The sequence below is a fragment of the Lathyrus oleraceus genome, chromosome 5 (genome assembly GCF_024323335.1).
Source record: "Lathyrus oleraceus cultivar Zhongwan6 chromosome 5, CAAS_Psat_ZW6_1.0, whole genome shotgun sequence".
Lineage (NCBI taxonomy): Eukaryota > Viridiplantae > Streptophyta > Magnoliopsida > Fabales > Fabaceae > Lathyrus > Lathyrus oleraceus.
This window is the reverse complement of record NC_066583.1, coordinates 259,904,714-259,918,229: the sequence shown is the minus strand read 5'-3', so window position 1 is coordinate 259,918,229 and position 13,516 is coordinate 259,904,714. Positions and strand designations below refer to the sequence as shown.

Genomic DNA, 13,516 nt, shown 5'->3' with positions numbered 1-13,516 from the left:
TGTTAATTCCTAAAGGAACATGTTATTGTTAAGAATTGATTAAAGTTCCTAAAAGGAGCATGCGATTATACGGATAAAATGCCCAAAATTACCTCTAAAGGGTAAAATGGTCTTTTAACATTTTTTATGGTTATTGAATCAAGAATTCTAATTACGAAAGTTCTAATTAACTCAATTATATTCTAATTATTCTATTGCCAAAAATGCTATTAGGTTCTAAAATATTCCAATTTCTATAAAATGTTAATATTCCTTAAAAACTCTCTAATTAAATCTAAATTCTAATCTAAATTAAGATTTTTAACAAACCTAACAATATTTCTAATATTTTTGGAAATCCTAATTAACTCCTAATTGATCAAATCAACATAAATTCCAACAAACAAAATTAATCTAATCAACAAAGCCAAATAACAAAAAAGAAAAGAAAAATGGGGTTGTGCATAACAGAGGGGGTGCATGCCCGGTTTGGGTGCATGCTGGCAAAAGAGGGCAAGATAGGGTCCAAACGCATTGGCTTCAGTTGCCAAAGTTCAATGCTAAACATATTCTCTTGTTGGCCAGGGAATGCAACAGGAAACTTAGAGTGAGATAGTATTGTATTGAGCTTGGAATGAGACAAGCCCAAATACAAACAATCCAACAGAATTTGAAGGTGAAAGTGCACGCTCCAACCATGGCCTGAATCTCGCTGGGAGCCACCGCGCCGAAAATCGCTTCCGGGGGCGGTGGCCGCCACAAATGGACTGTGGATCCACCTCCATCTTCGTCTCCACCTCATGAACCTGAATCCGATCTCCAAATTCTCTAATTTTTGCCCTAGATCCATAACTGAAACCAATCCCTCAAGAACCCCTAAAAAATCAAATCTAACATGCACCTCCATGAACAAGATTCGATGTTCCTCGTGATAGGGGTTTGCAACAGCATGGTGCAAGGTTCAGCATAGCAACCAAAATGCAATGAAATGATGAAAAAATGGACCTACCTCCGAAGTCGAGACTTGCTCCGGCGAGTGTTGATTGAAGAAGATGAAGACGGACACTCACTTGTACAAATAGGTATGATATTGCCTTTCTCTTCTTCTGATTTGCTTGTTTTCCAATTCTTCTTCTTCAAAAATTCAACAGTGTAATGAGGTTGAGCTCACTCTTCTTGAAGCTTCAATGTAAAGCTTCAATGGAGTTTTAGAAATTGAGCTTTAAGTGTGAGAGGGAGAGGATTCAGAGAGAAATATTGTAGAGAATTGAAGGTGATGATTGCAAAAAGGTCTAGTCCTGAAATGATGATGAAGATGTAGATTTATAGTGATTAGGCTTGGGATTAATGTGGCTTGGAGTTAGTTATTGTCAGGTTATGATCCATCTTAGGAGTTAGTTGGGGTGAACTCATTGAGTTTAATTGGTTAACTCACTGAGTTGAAAGTTAGTTGGTTGGATTAGTTAATTGATTAATTGGTTGGTTTTGAGTGATTCCAATAGTGACTGGTTATTACAGGTTAAAACTTGAATGAAATTAGGATTTAATGTTGGCTAATGACCCGCTATCTATTTGGCTTAGGTGTGGATGACTTGAAGCTGTGGGTAAATGGCAGTTCAAGTGTGATGCTATGACATGTTGAACCTTTTGTGAGCCAAACTCTGTTATGGGTTCTGCTATTCCCTTGTTTTGCTATGCATTGCCAGCTGATAGTTGTTTGTGAATTTTGTTGCACTTATTTGCTGCAAATTTACTGTATTCACCATATGCTTGGTTGAAGCTTAATTATGTACTGAACTTGTTATTTGAAGTTTCGTCGAGTGCTTGTACCGAGACCTGTCGTGACATGAATGAGGTTCTGCAGGATGCTTCACCTGACTCGTGGTTTTTCTGGTGTTTATGCCGACGTGCATTTATTTTGACTTGCAAGCCTTAACGATCCTCGATGACAGGGGTTCATGTCTGAATCTCACAGCAGTGCAAAAATTCTTGTAAAACAAGCTATGAGTCGACTCAAATAGGGGATGAGTCGACTCAAACAAAGTTTATTCCAGGGTTGAGTCGGCCTATGACTTAACCTGTTCGGACCCGTGGCAACATGGTTCAAAGAAAAATGGGACATGAGTCGACGTAAGGAGTGGATGAGTCGACTCATCCAGGTTTCCCAGAAATGAGTCGACCTGTTCGGACCCGAAAGAACATGGTTCAAGGAAAAATGGGAAATGAGTTGACGTAAGGAGTGGATGAGTCGACTCATCTAGGTTTCCTAGAAATGAGTCGACCTGGGAGTCGACTCATCTAGGTTTCCTAGAAATGAGTCGACCTGGGAGTCGACCTGTTCGGATCCGAAAGAACATGGTTCAAAGAAAAATGAGAAATGAGTCGACACAAGGAGTGGATGAGTTGACTCATCCATGTTTCTCAGAAATGAGTTGACCTAGGGGTCGACCTGTTCGGACCCGAAGGTTTTGCTTCGAGTCATGAGTCGACTCACAGAGCTGAAACTTCCAAAAATGAGTTTTTACAATGTATTATGACATTTCCTTGCATTTTTTGTATGTAATGAATATTTTATGGATGAAAATGAATGGAATAAGCCAATTGAATGAAAATGAATGACTTAATACATGAATATGTCACTTGAAATGGATTGAATTTTTGGCTTATATGATCACAATTTGAAATTAGGAATGGCTTGCATAAACTCAAACCCAAGATCCACAACTGACTCATGAAAAAGGAAACATGAACCTTAGAGAGACCTATGGACCAAGCAGTAGTGGCATAACAATGATCAGATGAATGGAAGTTATGAGACCAAGGACTTGGGTTATGACTAATAGGCTCAAGCACCAAAGACGAGACCACAATCAAGGAGACAACATGAATGAGCCAGACACGAGAGGCTGAGTGAAACCACACTAAGTGAAAGATCACATGAGGTTAGGGTTAAGAGTCACCATTAGGATTTTCAACCTCACCAGATGAAAAGCCAAGCCATGGGGCCCATTAGGACACATCCTTCTTGATTAAGGTTTAGCGAAGCATAACCTTCAATCCAGGTCTTTGAATCAATCAAGATACTTCTCAAACACAGCCAAAGCTCCAAGATCCCTATCCTTAGGAGGTTAGGGTTTTGGAGGCCCCTGAGCCTTGGTGCAAGTCCAAACCAAGCACTTCCAGTTACTGTACAAACAACCCTTAGCCTCACAAGCCAAGGACTTGGAATCCATAGCGATGAATGATGCTTATGCATGAGTTATTAATGTATGCAACCGAACCTTGGTCAAATGATTATATATATATATATATATATATATATATATATATATATATATATATATATATATATATATATATATATATATATAAAGTGGGAAGACAAATTTTGGGATACAGCTGCCCCTATTTAATCTTCTTGAACCGTAATTTATTAATTTGTGAGTACTACACTACTTATTATTAAGTTATTTTAGTAAATGAAATAAGTGTGAAAATCTTAAAAATAGACACTTATTATAAGACAGATAAATATCAAACATTTAAATTAATTTATCAACTACCAACCATCAATTAAAACTTACCATCTATCTACTATCAACTATCATTCATCCACTAATAACTATCAATTTTTTTAAATCAAATAGAGCTTAATAATTTAAAAAAAATTGAAAATTATTATTTCAATTAATAAAATTCCTTATTTATATATTTAAATTTTTATTGACACAATTATTATATATTTAAGTTAATCATATTTTAAAAAATAAAGGTTGACCGCAAGTAACTTTTGTTAACAATGCTCATAAATCTATATTTTCAGTTACGAAATAGTACAATCTTTTTTGTAAAAGAATCAGATATAATTAATGATGAGTTTAATGTATAAAACCCCTATACTACTGTAAATGAATTTTATAAATTCATCCAATAGAAAATCACTAAATTATCTAAATTATTTTAAATTATCAATATAATGTCACAGTAAACACGTCTTTCATTTTTTTTAATGATACAACAAATCATATTTTATCATGATACTTTTCCGTCTCATAAGTAATCAATTTGAAATAATTTTTTTAATTCTATTATTTAATTTCACTATTTCTAATATTAGTACTTAATAATAGATATTATATAAAAATATTATTCTTTTTTGTATTTATTCACTTTTATTTTTAATAAGTGTAAAATGATTAAGATGTTAAAGATTTTGCACCGTCAGTGTAAATATCACAAGTATTTGAAAAAAAAAAATATGACGGGATACACAGATCTTATTAATAGTGTAAAAATATTTTATATTGAGAGTGCATATTCCTTTTTTTTCACTTATTAATTGAATAATTTATTTTGTAACGAAAAGAGAATACTCTAGTATTATTATTCCATTTTTACCCACTCCCTAACCGTGATTTTGATTATGATGTAAACGCACAATATAGTTTAATTTTACTTTTTCGTCATTTTTGGTAAACATCACATCAAGCCAGCGGAGGTTGTCCTCTCAAACTTGCTTATTACTTCTATTCATTTGGAGTTTGTCAAAATTTCATAGATCCCCCTATCTAATTACCTCAACCTACTTATCGTATTATATTATATATATATCCCCTTTTCCATTGATAACCTCCCTTCCAACAATTCTCATGTTTTTAATTTCATTTCCTCTTATAACTCTGTCGTTTACACTAACTAGTCACTTCTGCCAGTAATATCCACCTCACCCTTATCTTAATATTCATTATAATACAATATCATTCATTCATTATTAATATTCATAGAAAAAAAGTTTAAAATTATAAAAGAATTTTACACCATCAATAATTATAGATGTCGAATATTAAAAAAAATTTGACTTTTATTTTAAAAATTTATAAAATAATACAAACAATTGATGGTATGAATGGACGGTGTAAAACTTTTTACACTATTAACTAATAGTGTAGAGTAATCATTCTAAAAAAGGAAACCTATAGTGGAGTGAAAAGTAAAAAGAAAACACACAAAACACGTGACGGAACACTAATTTCGCTATATATCTATCTACACTGAGCAAGAGTCTCTCTCGTCTTTGAGTCTGGTGAATTATATCTCTTTCTTTCTTTCACGTTTTTGTTCTTTATTGTTACTGTGTGTTGCAGATTTCACGTTGTGCGGTGGAAGAGGGTGATTTGCCCTACCTGCATGTCAGTGTACTGTCTTGATACCTACTGTGGTGCTGGAATCGACGAACTAGCGAATCCTTTGCAATGGCCTCAGCTTCGCAAAAGACGACGTCACCATCGTCTTCTCCTTGTTGTCCCCCTCGCGACTCTTCCGGCTTAGCCGTTGTTGCTGCCGCCGCCGTCAAATCGGATCGCATCCCTAACACTGTTGCCTTGATTCGTCCACTGGATTCTGAATCTCCCCCCACCAATGTCTCTTCTGCTAAGGGTATAACAACTTACTTAGCTTCTTTTCTTACACTAGATTTGTTATGCATATTGCACCATATCGAATGTTAATTAATATATCTTAAATTACTTATGAAGAAAACCTTTGCTGGTTGCTACTCCAATTTGCGCAATATGTTGGTTTAAGTTCCGAAGATGCAAAAAATGTTTTTGTATATGAAGCAACTAATTCTAATATGTTTAGCTTACTGGATCTGTGCTGATAAGAATTTCTATTCATTTTTTTTTCATTTGGGTGCAACTTATTGAACAAGTTATTGAATGTATGTAGGTTCTGTTTGTTTTCACTTGTTTTTACATTTGATACTATATTAACTTGCACAGGAATCCCTTCAATGACAAGGCCTCAGTCAAGTCATCCATTGGATCCTTTAACTGCGGCAGAAATTTCTGTGGCAGTGGCAACTGTGAGGGCTGCTGGAGCCACTCCAGAGGTTGTTAGCTATGCTATGCTATGTATTTTATTTTTTTGTTTAAAATAATATATATGTATATGTATATTGGATAGTTTGTTTGTATATTATTAGAGAATGAATTTTGTATTGAAGAAGTGATTACATATGATGTGTCTTCTCCTCCCCAATTGTCTTTATATCTTACAGCTTAGGGATAGTATGCGCTTCATTGAAGTAGTTTTGCTGGAACCAGATAAAAATGTTGTTGCACTGGCAGACGCTTATTTTTTTCCACCTTTCCAACCATCATTACTTCCTAGAAGTAAAGGGGGCCCTGTAATTCCCACTAAACTCCCTCCAAGATGTGCTAGACTTGTTGTTTACAATAAGAAATCAAATGTGACTGCTCTGTGGATTGTTGAATTATCACAAGTTCATGCAGTAACTCGGGGTGGCCATCACCGTGGAAAAGTAATTTCGTCACGTGTTGTTCCTGATGTTCAGCCTCCAATGGTAATGTTATATCTTCCTTCTGAATTATGATTTTATTTGTAACCCTTTTGTACATTTACAGTGTTTTAGTAGTAATTCAACTCCGACAGTCCGATAAACAATTGCAGAGTTTGCAATAAATCTTGAAGCATTATCTTGATTTGCAGTGGAAGGAGGGTCTGCAATTTCTTTTGTTGTATGCTCGCTATTACAGTTTTTCTTTCCCTCAACTGTATAAGGATCCAGAGTAAGGGCGGCAAAACAATCCTGAACTTCCGGGTCAGTTTGTTCGCCCTGCTGCACTGCTGATTTTGGCAGGTTGGGGTTATGTACTCTACCTAACAACCTGTTTTGACCCTACATTATGCCAGTAGCTATATCTAGCCCACTAAGGATTTTATTTATTTTCTTAATTTTTTGCTTTGCCAAAATGCCAGACTATCCATCTAATTTTTTTTGGCATAACCACCATTTTTTTCTCTTCAAGAAGTTGATCCAACTTTGCTCAACATATGGTTTTTAGTGCGAGCTCATTATGCAATGAAAAAATAATGTTTTTTAAATATATAATGTTCTCTATATCTATAGGATGCTGAGGAATATGCAGAATGTGAGGCTGTTGTTAAAAGTTTTCCCCCTTTTATGGAGGCTATGAAGAAAAGGGGTATTGAAGACATGGATCTTGTAATGGTTGATCCCTGGTATTTTATCTGGATGTCCATTGTTGATGGCTTTCTTGTCTGGAGACATTGCTATTATAATGATTTTTCCTTGCTATTATTTTTCTTTGCATTTTAACTTTCGTGCGTGTAACTCTGCTTTAGGTGCGTTGGATACCACAGTGAAGCTGATGCTCCTGGTAGAAGACTTGCCAAACCACTCCTATTTTGTCGATCTGAGAGTGATTGCCCTATGGAAAATGGTTATGCCCGCCCAATTGAGGGCATCTATATCCTTGTTGATATGCAAAACATGGTGGTGATAGAATTTGAAGACCGTAAACTTGTTCCTTTGCCTCCTGTTGATCCCTTGAGAAACTATACGCCTGGTGAATCCAGAGGTGGCTCCGATAGAAGTGATGTAAAACCTTTACAAATTGTTCAACCTGAAGGTCCAAGCTTTCGTGTCAATGGATATTTTGTTGAGTGGCAGAAGGTAGAACTTATTATGTTAAATTACTTAGTAATTTGTCTCTGGAATGTCAAAAGCGTAGATGCATATTAACTAGTAATAACAAAATTTGACATATTACTGTTTTTTTCTGTGCTAACAGTGGAATTTGCGTATTGGTTTCACGCCCAAAGAAGGTTTGATCATATATTCTGTTGCGTATGTTGACGGTAGTCGAGGGAGAAGGCCAGTTGCTCATAGGCTGAGTTTTGTGGAGATGGTTGTACCTTATGGAGATCCAAATGAACCTCATTATAGGAAAAATGCTTTTGATGCTGGGGAAGATGGATTGGGAAAAAATGCACATTCCCTCAAAAAGGTTTTAGACTTACATATTTGTTCTCTTGTATTTGTTTGGTCTGGCATCTTATTTTTTTTGTCTGGATTCCCATTTGTCTAAAGTCAAAGTTTGTTTTATAGGGATGCGATTGTTTGGGCTACATCAAATATTTTGATGCTCACTTCACAAATTTCACGGGTGGAGTGGAAACTATCGAAAATTGTGTATGTTTGCATGAAGAGGATCACGGGATTCTCTGGAAGCATCAAGACTGGAGAACTGGTTTAGCAGAAGTCCGAAGGTCTAGAAGACTTTCAGTTTCTTTTGTATGCACAGTGGCCAACTATGAGTACGCGTTTTTTTGGCATTTTTATCAGGCAAGTAGGGTATAATCCGTATAAAGGATAAACATGCTGAAATTAATGCCATTTTGAATTGATCTGGTTTCAGTTATTGCATAAATTCACCAATATCCAGTCTCTGAGCATTCTTTAAACTATTGAGAGACTGCATCTAAATGACCCTGTAGTACATTATTACTTTTTGCTAGAAGATACTGTCAGCATTTTGTAAACAATTCTTGTTATGCTTTTCATGAAGTACTGGTATATTGGATGTTTCTTTGTTTTCTGCAATCTTCGTGGTATTGTATTTAACTTTGTTGAAAATGATGGCATATGTTGTTCCAGGATGGAAAGATTGAAGCTGAAGTCAAGCTGACTGGAATTCTCAGCTTAGGAGCTTTGATGCCTGGAGAATATCGAAAATATGGAACCATGATTGCACCAGGTCTATATGCTCCAGTTCATCAACACTTTTTTGTTGCTCGCATGGACATGTCTGTTGATTCTAGACCGGGTGAAGCTTTGAATCAGGTAGTTTGAATTTAATCACTAAATTTACCTTTCTTGTCTTTATGTACCCAATTTTTAACACTGAAACAACTGGGTTGGCTACTTCTGTGTTTTGTTTTTAATTTTTCATATATGAACCACATCCACTGTGCCCAATAAAACATACAGCTTGACAAGTGCACATTTTTACCCCCCTCTATATGTTTTGTAGGTTGTGGAGGTCAATATGAAAGTTGAAGAACCTGGTGAGAATAATATTCACCATAATGCGTTCTATGCTGAAGAGACTTTGCTCAAATCTGAATCCGAAGCAATGCGGGATTGCAATCCTTTGACTGCTCGACATTGGGTTGTAAGTCTTCTCATTATCTTTACAACCAACTTCTGGACAAGATTTTATAATTTACTACTTTGTCAAGCTGTTGAAATCTTATTTGCAGCGAAAATTTTGTTTGTGATCTTTGAAAAGTTATGATTTTTTTTCTTATGAAAAAGCGAGTACTGTCGGAAACTATGTAGTGCCAACAATTCTAATTAAAGGTGTGTCTCGTGTCTAATGTGTCATGTTGAACACCAACACAACACTAATGCATGTGGATACATTTAATCACTTTCACATTATTACTAAATCATTACTAGTGTCTATGTGTTGTTGTCAATGTTGTGTTTGGTGTCTGTTTTTATCAATTCTTCATAAGTTTGAATTCCAAATAGATGTCTTTCATAGCCAGGCAATTTTTGTGCTAGGTTTTTTCTCTTGGAAAATACTTAAACTGTTTGATATCTGGTTTTGGACTTTGCTTTTTTTATCATGGAAGAATAGAGCTCTATAAATTGTGTGAAACCATGATTCTAACAAATTTTGACTCCATGAAATAACTTTTTGATAATAATGCTTCAGGTTAGGAACACGAGAACCGGCAACAGAACTGGACAATTAACAGGCTACAAGCTGGTACCAGGCTCAAACTGCTTGCCATTGGCAGGTTCTGAGGCCAAATTTTTAAGAAGAGCTGCTTTCTTGAAGCATAATATGTGGGTAACATCATATTCACGTGATGAAATGTTTCCTGGGGGAGAATTTCCCAATCAAAATCCGCGAGCGGGTGAAGGACTAGCTACATGGATTAAGCAAAACCGGCCTTTGGAAGAAACCAATATAGTTCTTTGGTCCTCTATCTCTCTTTCTCTCTCAAACTCACACACACTAACACAAACACACGCGCGGACACACACACACCTGAATACGGTGCATCAATAACATGCTCAGGATTTTAATTTCATGTTTTATAAATTCTGCAATGCTAAAATAGTAATCTTGTATCAGCAACAGTGCATGTGTTTACTTGTTTTATTAAAAATAATAGAACCCGCACAAGTTTACCAGTTCAGTTTATGTTCCCAGAAATGTTTTCACTCCAGACTAACTGTTATATCTTCAGGTATGTATTTGGAATCACACATGTTCCTCGTCTAGAAGACTGGCCTGTTATGCCAGTAGAGCACATTGGTTTTATGCTCATGGTAATAACTTGGTTTGCTGTTTTCATGGACTTATTCTAAGTGCATGATTAATCCGATGTTTGTTTTTTCTCTTGAATTACTTGATATGGTGCTCTGTTGCTCATGCTTTTTATATTTTCAATGTTATAATAAAATGCTTGAATGCAAAAAATATCAAGAATTGTTGAGTTGGCTTTGTTGTTTTTGAAAATTTTCGGTAGAGCACACGTTTTCTATCAAACGACTATTGATTTTAACATGATGACTTTTTTTCATCTGCTTTTTTGCTCTCAAATCTCTATTTTTGGAGATTGGATTTGTTTATTTTATGTATTTTATGTGCATCTAGAGTTTTTCCAATTGTCTGACATATTAAGTTTCCTTCTTCTGTGCAGCCTCATGGTTTCTTCAATTGTTCCCCTGCAATAGATGTCCCACCTAATTCATGTGAAGTGGAATCTAAAGACACTGACATCAAGGATAATGGTGCTTCTTCAAAGCCAATTCAGAACGGATTAGCATCGAAGCTTTAGGCGCGCTTGCTCCTTTCTGAAGTTATGGCTCCCCACTCCTGATGCAGATGAAACACAACTGTACTATTTGGCATCCAAAGACGCACCAAGTTGAGCATATTTTATTTTTAATTTACAATAATAACCAATCTATGGACTTAAATAAACCCTGATTTTCTAGTTTTTAATTCTGGGATGTTTGCTGGCAATATACATTAGCTCTGTCTTCTTACATTAGAGGACTGTTCTCAAATTTGACGTTAATGTACTGCTTTAAATAAGTGGTTTGATACCACGGTCTATTGTGTGTTATCAAGATTCAGAAATATCTGGCGGTCTTATGACTTTTTGTGGCTGTTTTTTTTCCCCCTTCATTATATTGCTCAAATCGATACAAAAAATGTGATAGCATTTGATAAACTGGATTGAACACCAAAAAATAAACACAGATGTATGAAATGAAATGAAATGACTACTATGCACATATCTTATGCAAATGAGTCACTTCGTTTTTTGGTGCCTCGAAATTGAGAACATATTTTGAGAATTCATATCGGCTGAGTAGAAGGATTACGAAGTTGTGTCATACTGAAGAAGAGTTAGGTGACTAAAACACACATCATGGACTTGTTTTTGTTCATATTCTAGATACCTGTACTTGCAAGAGTTAGGTGACTGATCGCAATTTGAATACACATCATGGACTTGTTTTTTCAATACATGTGACTTACAATGTAATTCCTTGTATCGAATCATGTTGCTAAGCAGAAATAAAGAGTTGTTGAAATATGTTGTAGAAGTATATTTTGATAAAAATTTAAAGCTAACTCTAGTTTGTGTTTTAACTGAGTCAAGTTAATTGAAGATTGTTTGGTGTGAAATTAATCTCACTCTATAAATAGGGAGATACCATATTATTGTAAAAGAAGTGACTTAGTTGCATAGAAAAAGTTGAATAAATTTCACTTTAAAAGCAGAGCAGTTTCTCTGCAGAATCATTCTTATTCCTTTTCGTTGAAACCCTAATTTCTTTTTCTTCTCCAAATTTATCTTTATCTTTTTCTCTTTCGAACCCTGTCGAACCAAAGAGAACAGACAAATACGTAGCTAAGACATATACGTTCGACGTGTCTAAGTGCGACGAAATCTTTGATCTATTAGTAAAAGATGGTTAGATTATCGTCCCCCAGGGTTTAAAAGACCCTCCCCTAGAACAAAAGAAGAAAAGGGGATTCTGTAAATTTCATAATTTCCTTGGTCACAAAACTCACCAATGTGTTCTTTTCAGGGATTTGGTGCAGAAAACTCTGAAAGAAGGAAGGCTCCAGTTTGGTGAAAGGCCAAAAATGCAGGTGGATTCTGACCCTCTGAAGGTGGAAGAAGCTTTGTATGCAGAGCCTCTAGAGTGCATGATGGTAGAGACTACTGATGGTCTCATTGAGGTTTCCAAAGTAACCTCGTTAGCTGAATCATTTGAAGTGATGATGGCCGAAACTACTGAAGGTTTCGGAAACAAAGATAAAAGGAGGCCCGAGTCGGCCTATCCCTAGCCCGGAGAAAGCTTATCAGACTTCCAGGAGAAGTGCAAGGGAATGGATCAAAAGCTCTGCTGTGCCCAAAGTGCAACGCGGTGTTCGACAAGAAAACCGCCGGAAGACTGGAGGCCGACAACAAGGTTGTGAAAGAGGAAAAGCCTGATGTCCTACGATTCGTGTTCGACAGGCATGAAGCACCTCGACGGAACAAATATTATAGAAGACAGTTTCAATGTTCCTGAAAAAAGACTTTCATTCCTCCAACTGATGTTCCACAGGAGAAATGGATAGAATCCGTCAATCAGAAAGGGGACAAAAAGCCAAAATGGAGGGTGTTGGAGAAAGATACAACATCTCTAGAGAAGAAGAGGCTACATGATCTCCCCTAACTACAAGAGAAAGAATCCAATGACTAGGACACATTGGAGACCCCACCAGCAAAACAAAAAAGCTGGGAAATCCGTTACCACTCCACAGTTGAAGACTTCAAAGACCGTTGGACAAAAGGAACAAATGTCAAAGGTAAAAGGACCAGGAAAAATGGTGGCTAATCAGACAGTGGCCATGACCGTCGACTCTATGGGAAAGAAGGTAGTGATAGCTACTCAGAATGTGGAATGTTCGTCAGACATCGAGACACAACCACAAAGCGAAGGCAAGTCGAAGGAGGAGGAACCAAAGTATTCTCCCCAACCAGAGGAGGGAGAGCCTGAATATTCCCCTCAATCTGATGAGGAACTCGACGAGGACATGTATGACGAAAACAACGATGATATCTATGGTGATGAATACGACATGGTATCTGAAGTTTCTGAAACAGAGGGAGACTTTATACCAGAAGAAACAGATGGAGGAAAACCTTTATGCTACTATGTCATGAATAGCGGCGTGGTGGAAGAACAGAAAGCTATGTTTGAACGGCCCATTCCTGGGATGATGTACCATCTAAAACCATTGTTCATCAGAGCTAAGGTTGATGGAATGACGGTGAATAAGGTGTTTGTCGACGGGGGTGCTGCAGTCAATCTAATGCCCTATATCCTATTCAAGAAAATGGGAAAGGGTGATGAAGATCTCCGACATCACAACATGGTCCTTTCAAATTATCAAGGGAAAACCAGCAATATAATGGGGGTTGTTCAGGTCGACCTCGCGGTGGGCACGTCAACACGTTCAACACTGTTCATGGTAATAGACTCAAAGGCCAATTTCAACTTACTCCTGGGTCGAGAATAGATCCATGGGATAGGGGTTGTTCCCTCAACGGTCCACCAAAGGCTTATAATCTGGCGAAAGGATGGCGTCATAGAGAATATTGAGGCCGACCGAAGTTATTACCA

At 36.6% G+C, this 13,516-nt stretch overlaps 1 protein-coding gene across 1 annotated transcript; it reads left to right on the top strand.

The window, feature by feature from the left end:
• The first annotated feature begins 5,036 nt into the window (after nucleotides 1-5,036).
• LOC127083691 (amine oxidase [copper-containing] zeta, peroxisomal) lies at nucleotides 5,037-10,996 on the top strand. The gene is made up of 12 exons (XM_051024021.1): nucleotides 5,037-5,415; nucleotides 5,760-5,869; nucleotides 6,038-6,343; nucleotides 6,911-7,023; nucleotides 7,147-7,477; nucleotides 7,596-7,811; nucleotides 7,913-8,149; nucleotides 8,462-8,647; nucleotides 8,838-8,978; nucleotides 9,528-9,796; nucleotides 10,069-10,150; nucleotides 10,525-10,996. Exons 1-12 carry the CDS (start codon nucleotides 5,232-5,234, stop codon nucleotides 10,660-10,662), a joined length of 2,313 nt encoding a protein of 770 aa, XP_050879978.1. The 5' UTR covers nucleotides 5,037-5,231; the 3' UTR covers nucleotides 10,663-10,996.
• Nucleotides 10,997-13,516: the final 2,520 nt, after the last annotated feature.

What these genes read in the sequence shown, in the direction of transcription:
- LOC127083691 (XM_051024021.1), top strand. Translation starts at nt 5,232, where the DNA reads ATGGCCTCAGCTTCGCAAAAGACGACGTCACCATCGTCTTCTCCTTGT. An exon ending in TGACTGCTCGACATTGGGTT is followed by an intron (nt 8,979 to 9,527) that starts GTAAGTCTTCTC and finishes ATAATGCTTCAG; the next exon opens with GTTAGGAACACGAGAACCGG. An exon ending in ACATTGGTTTTATGCTCATG is followed by an intron (nt 10,151 to 10,524) that starts GTAATAACTTGG and finishes TCTTCTGTGCAG; the next exon opens with CCTCATGGTTTCTTCAATTG.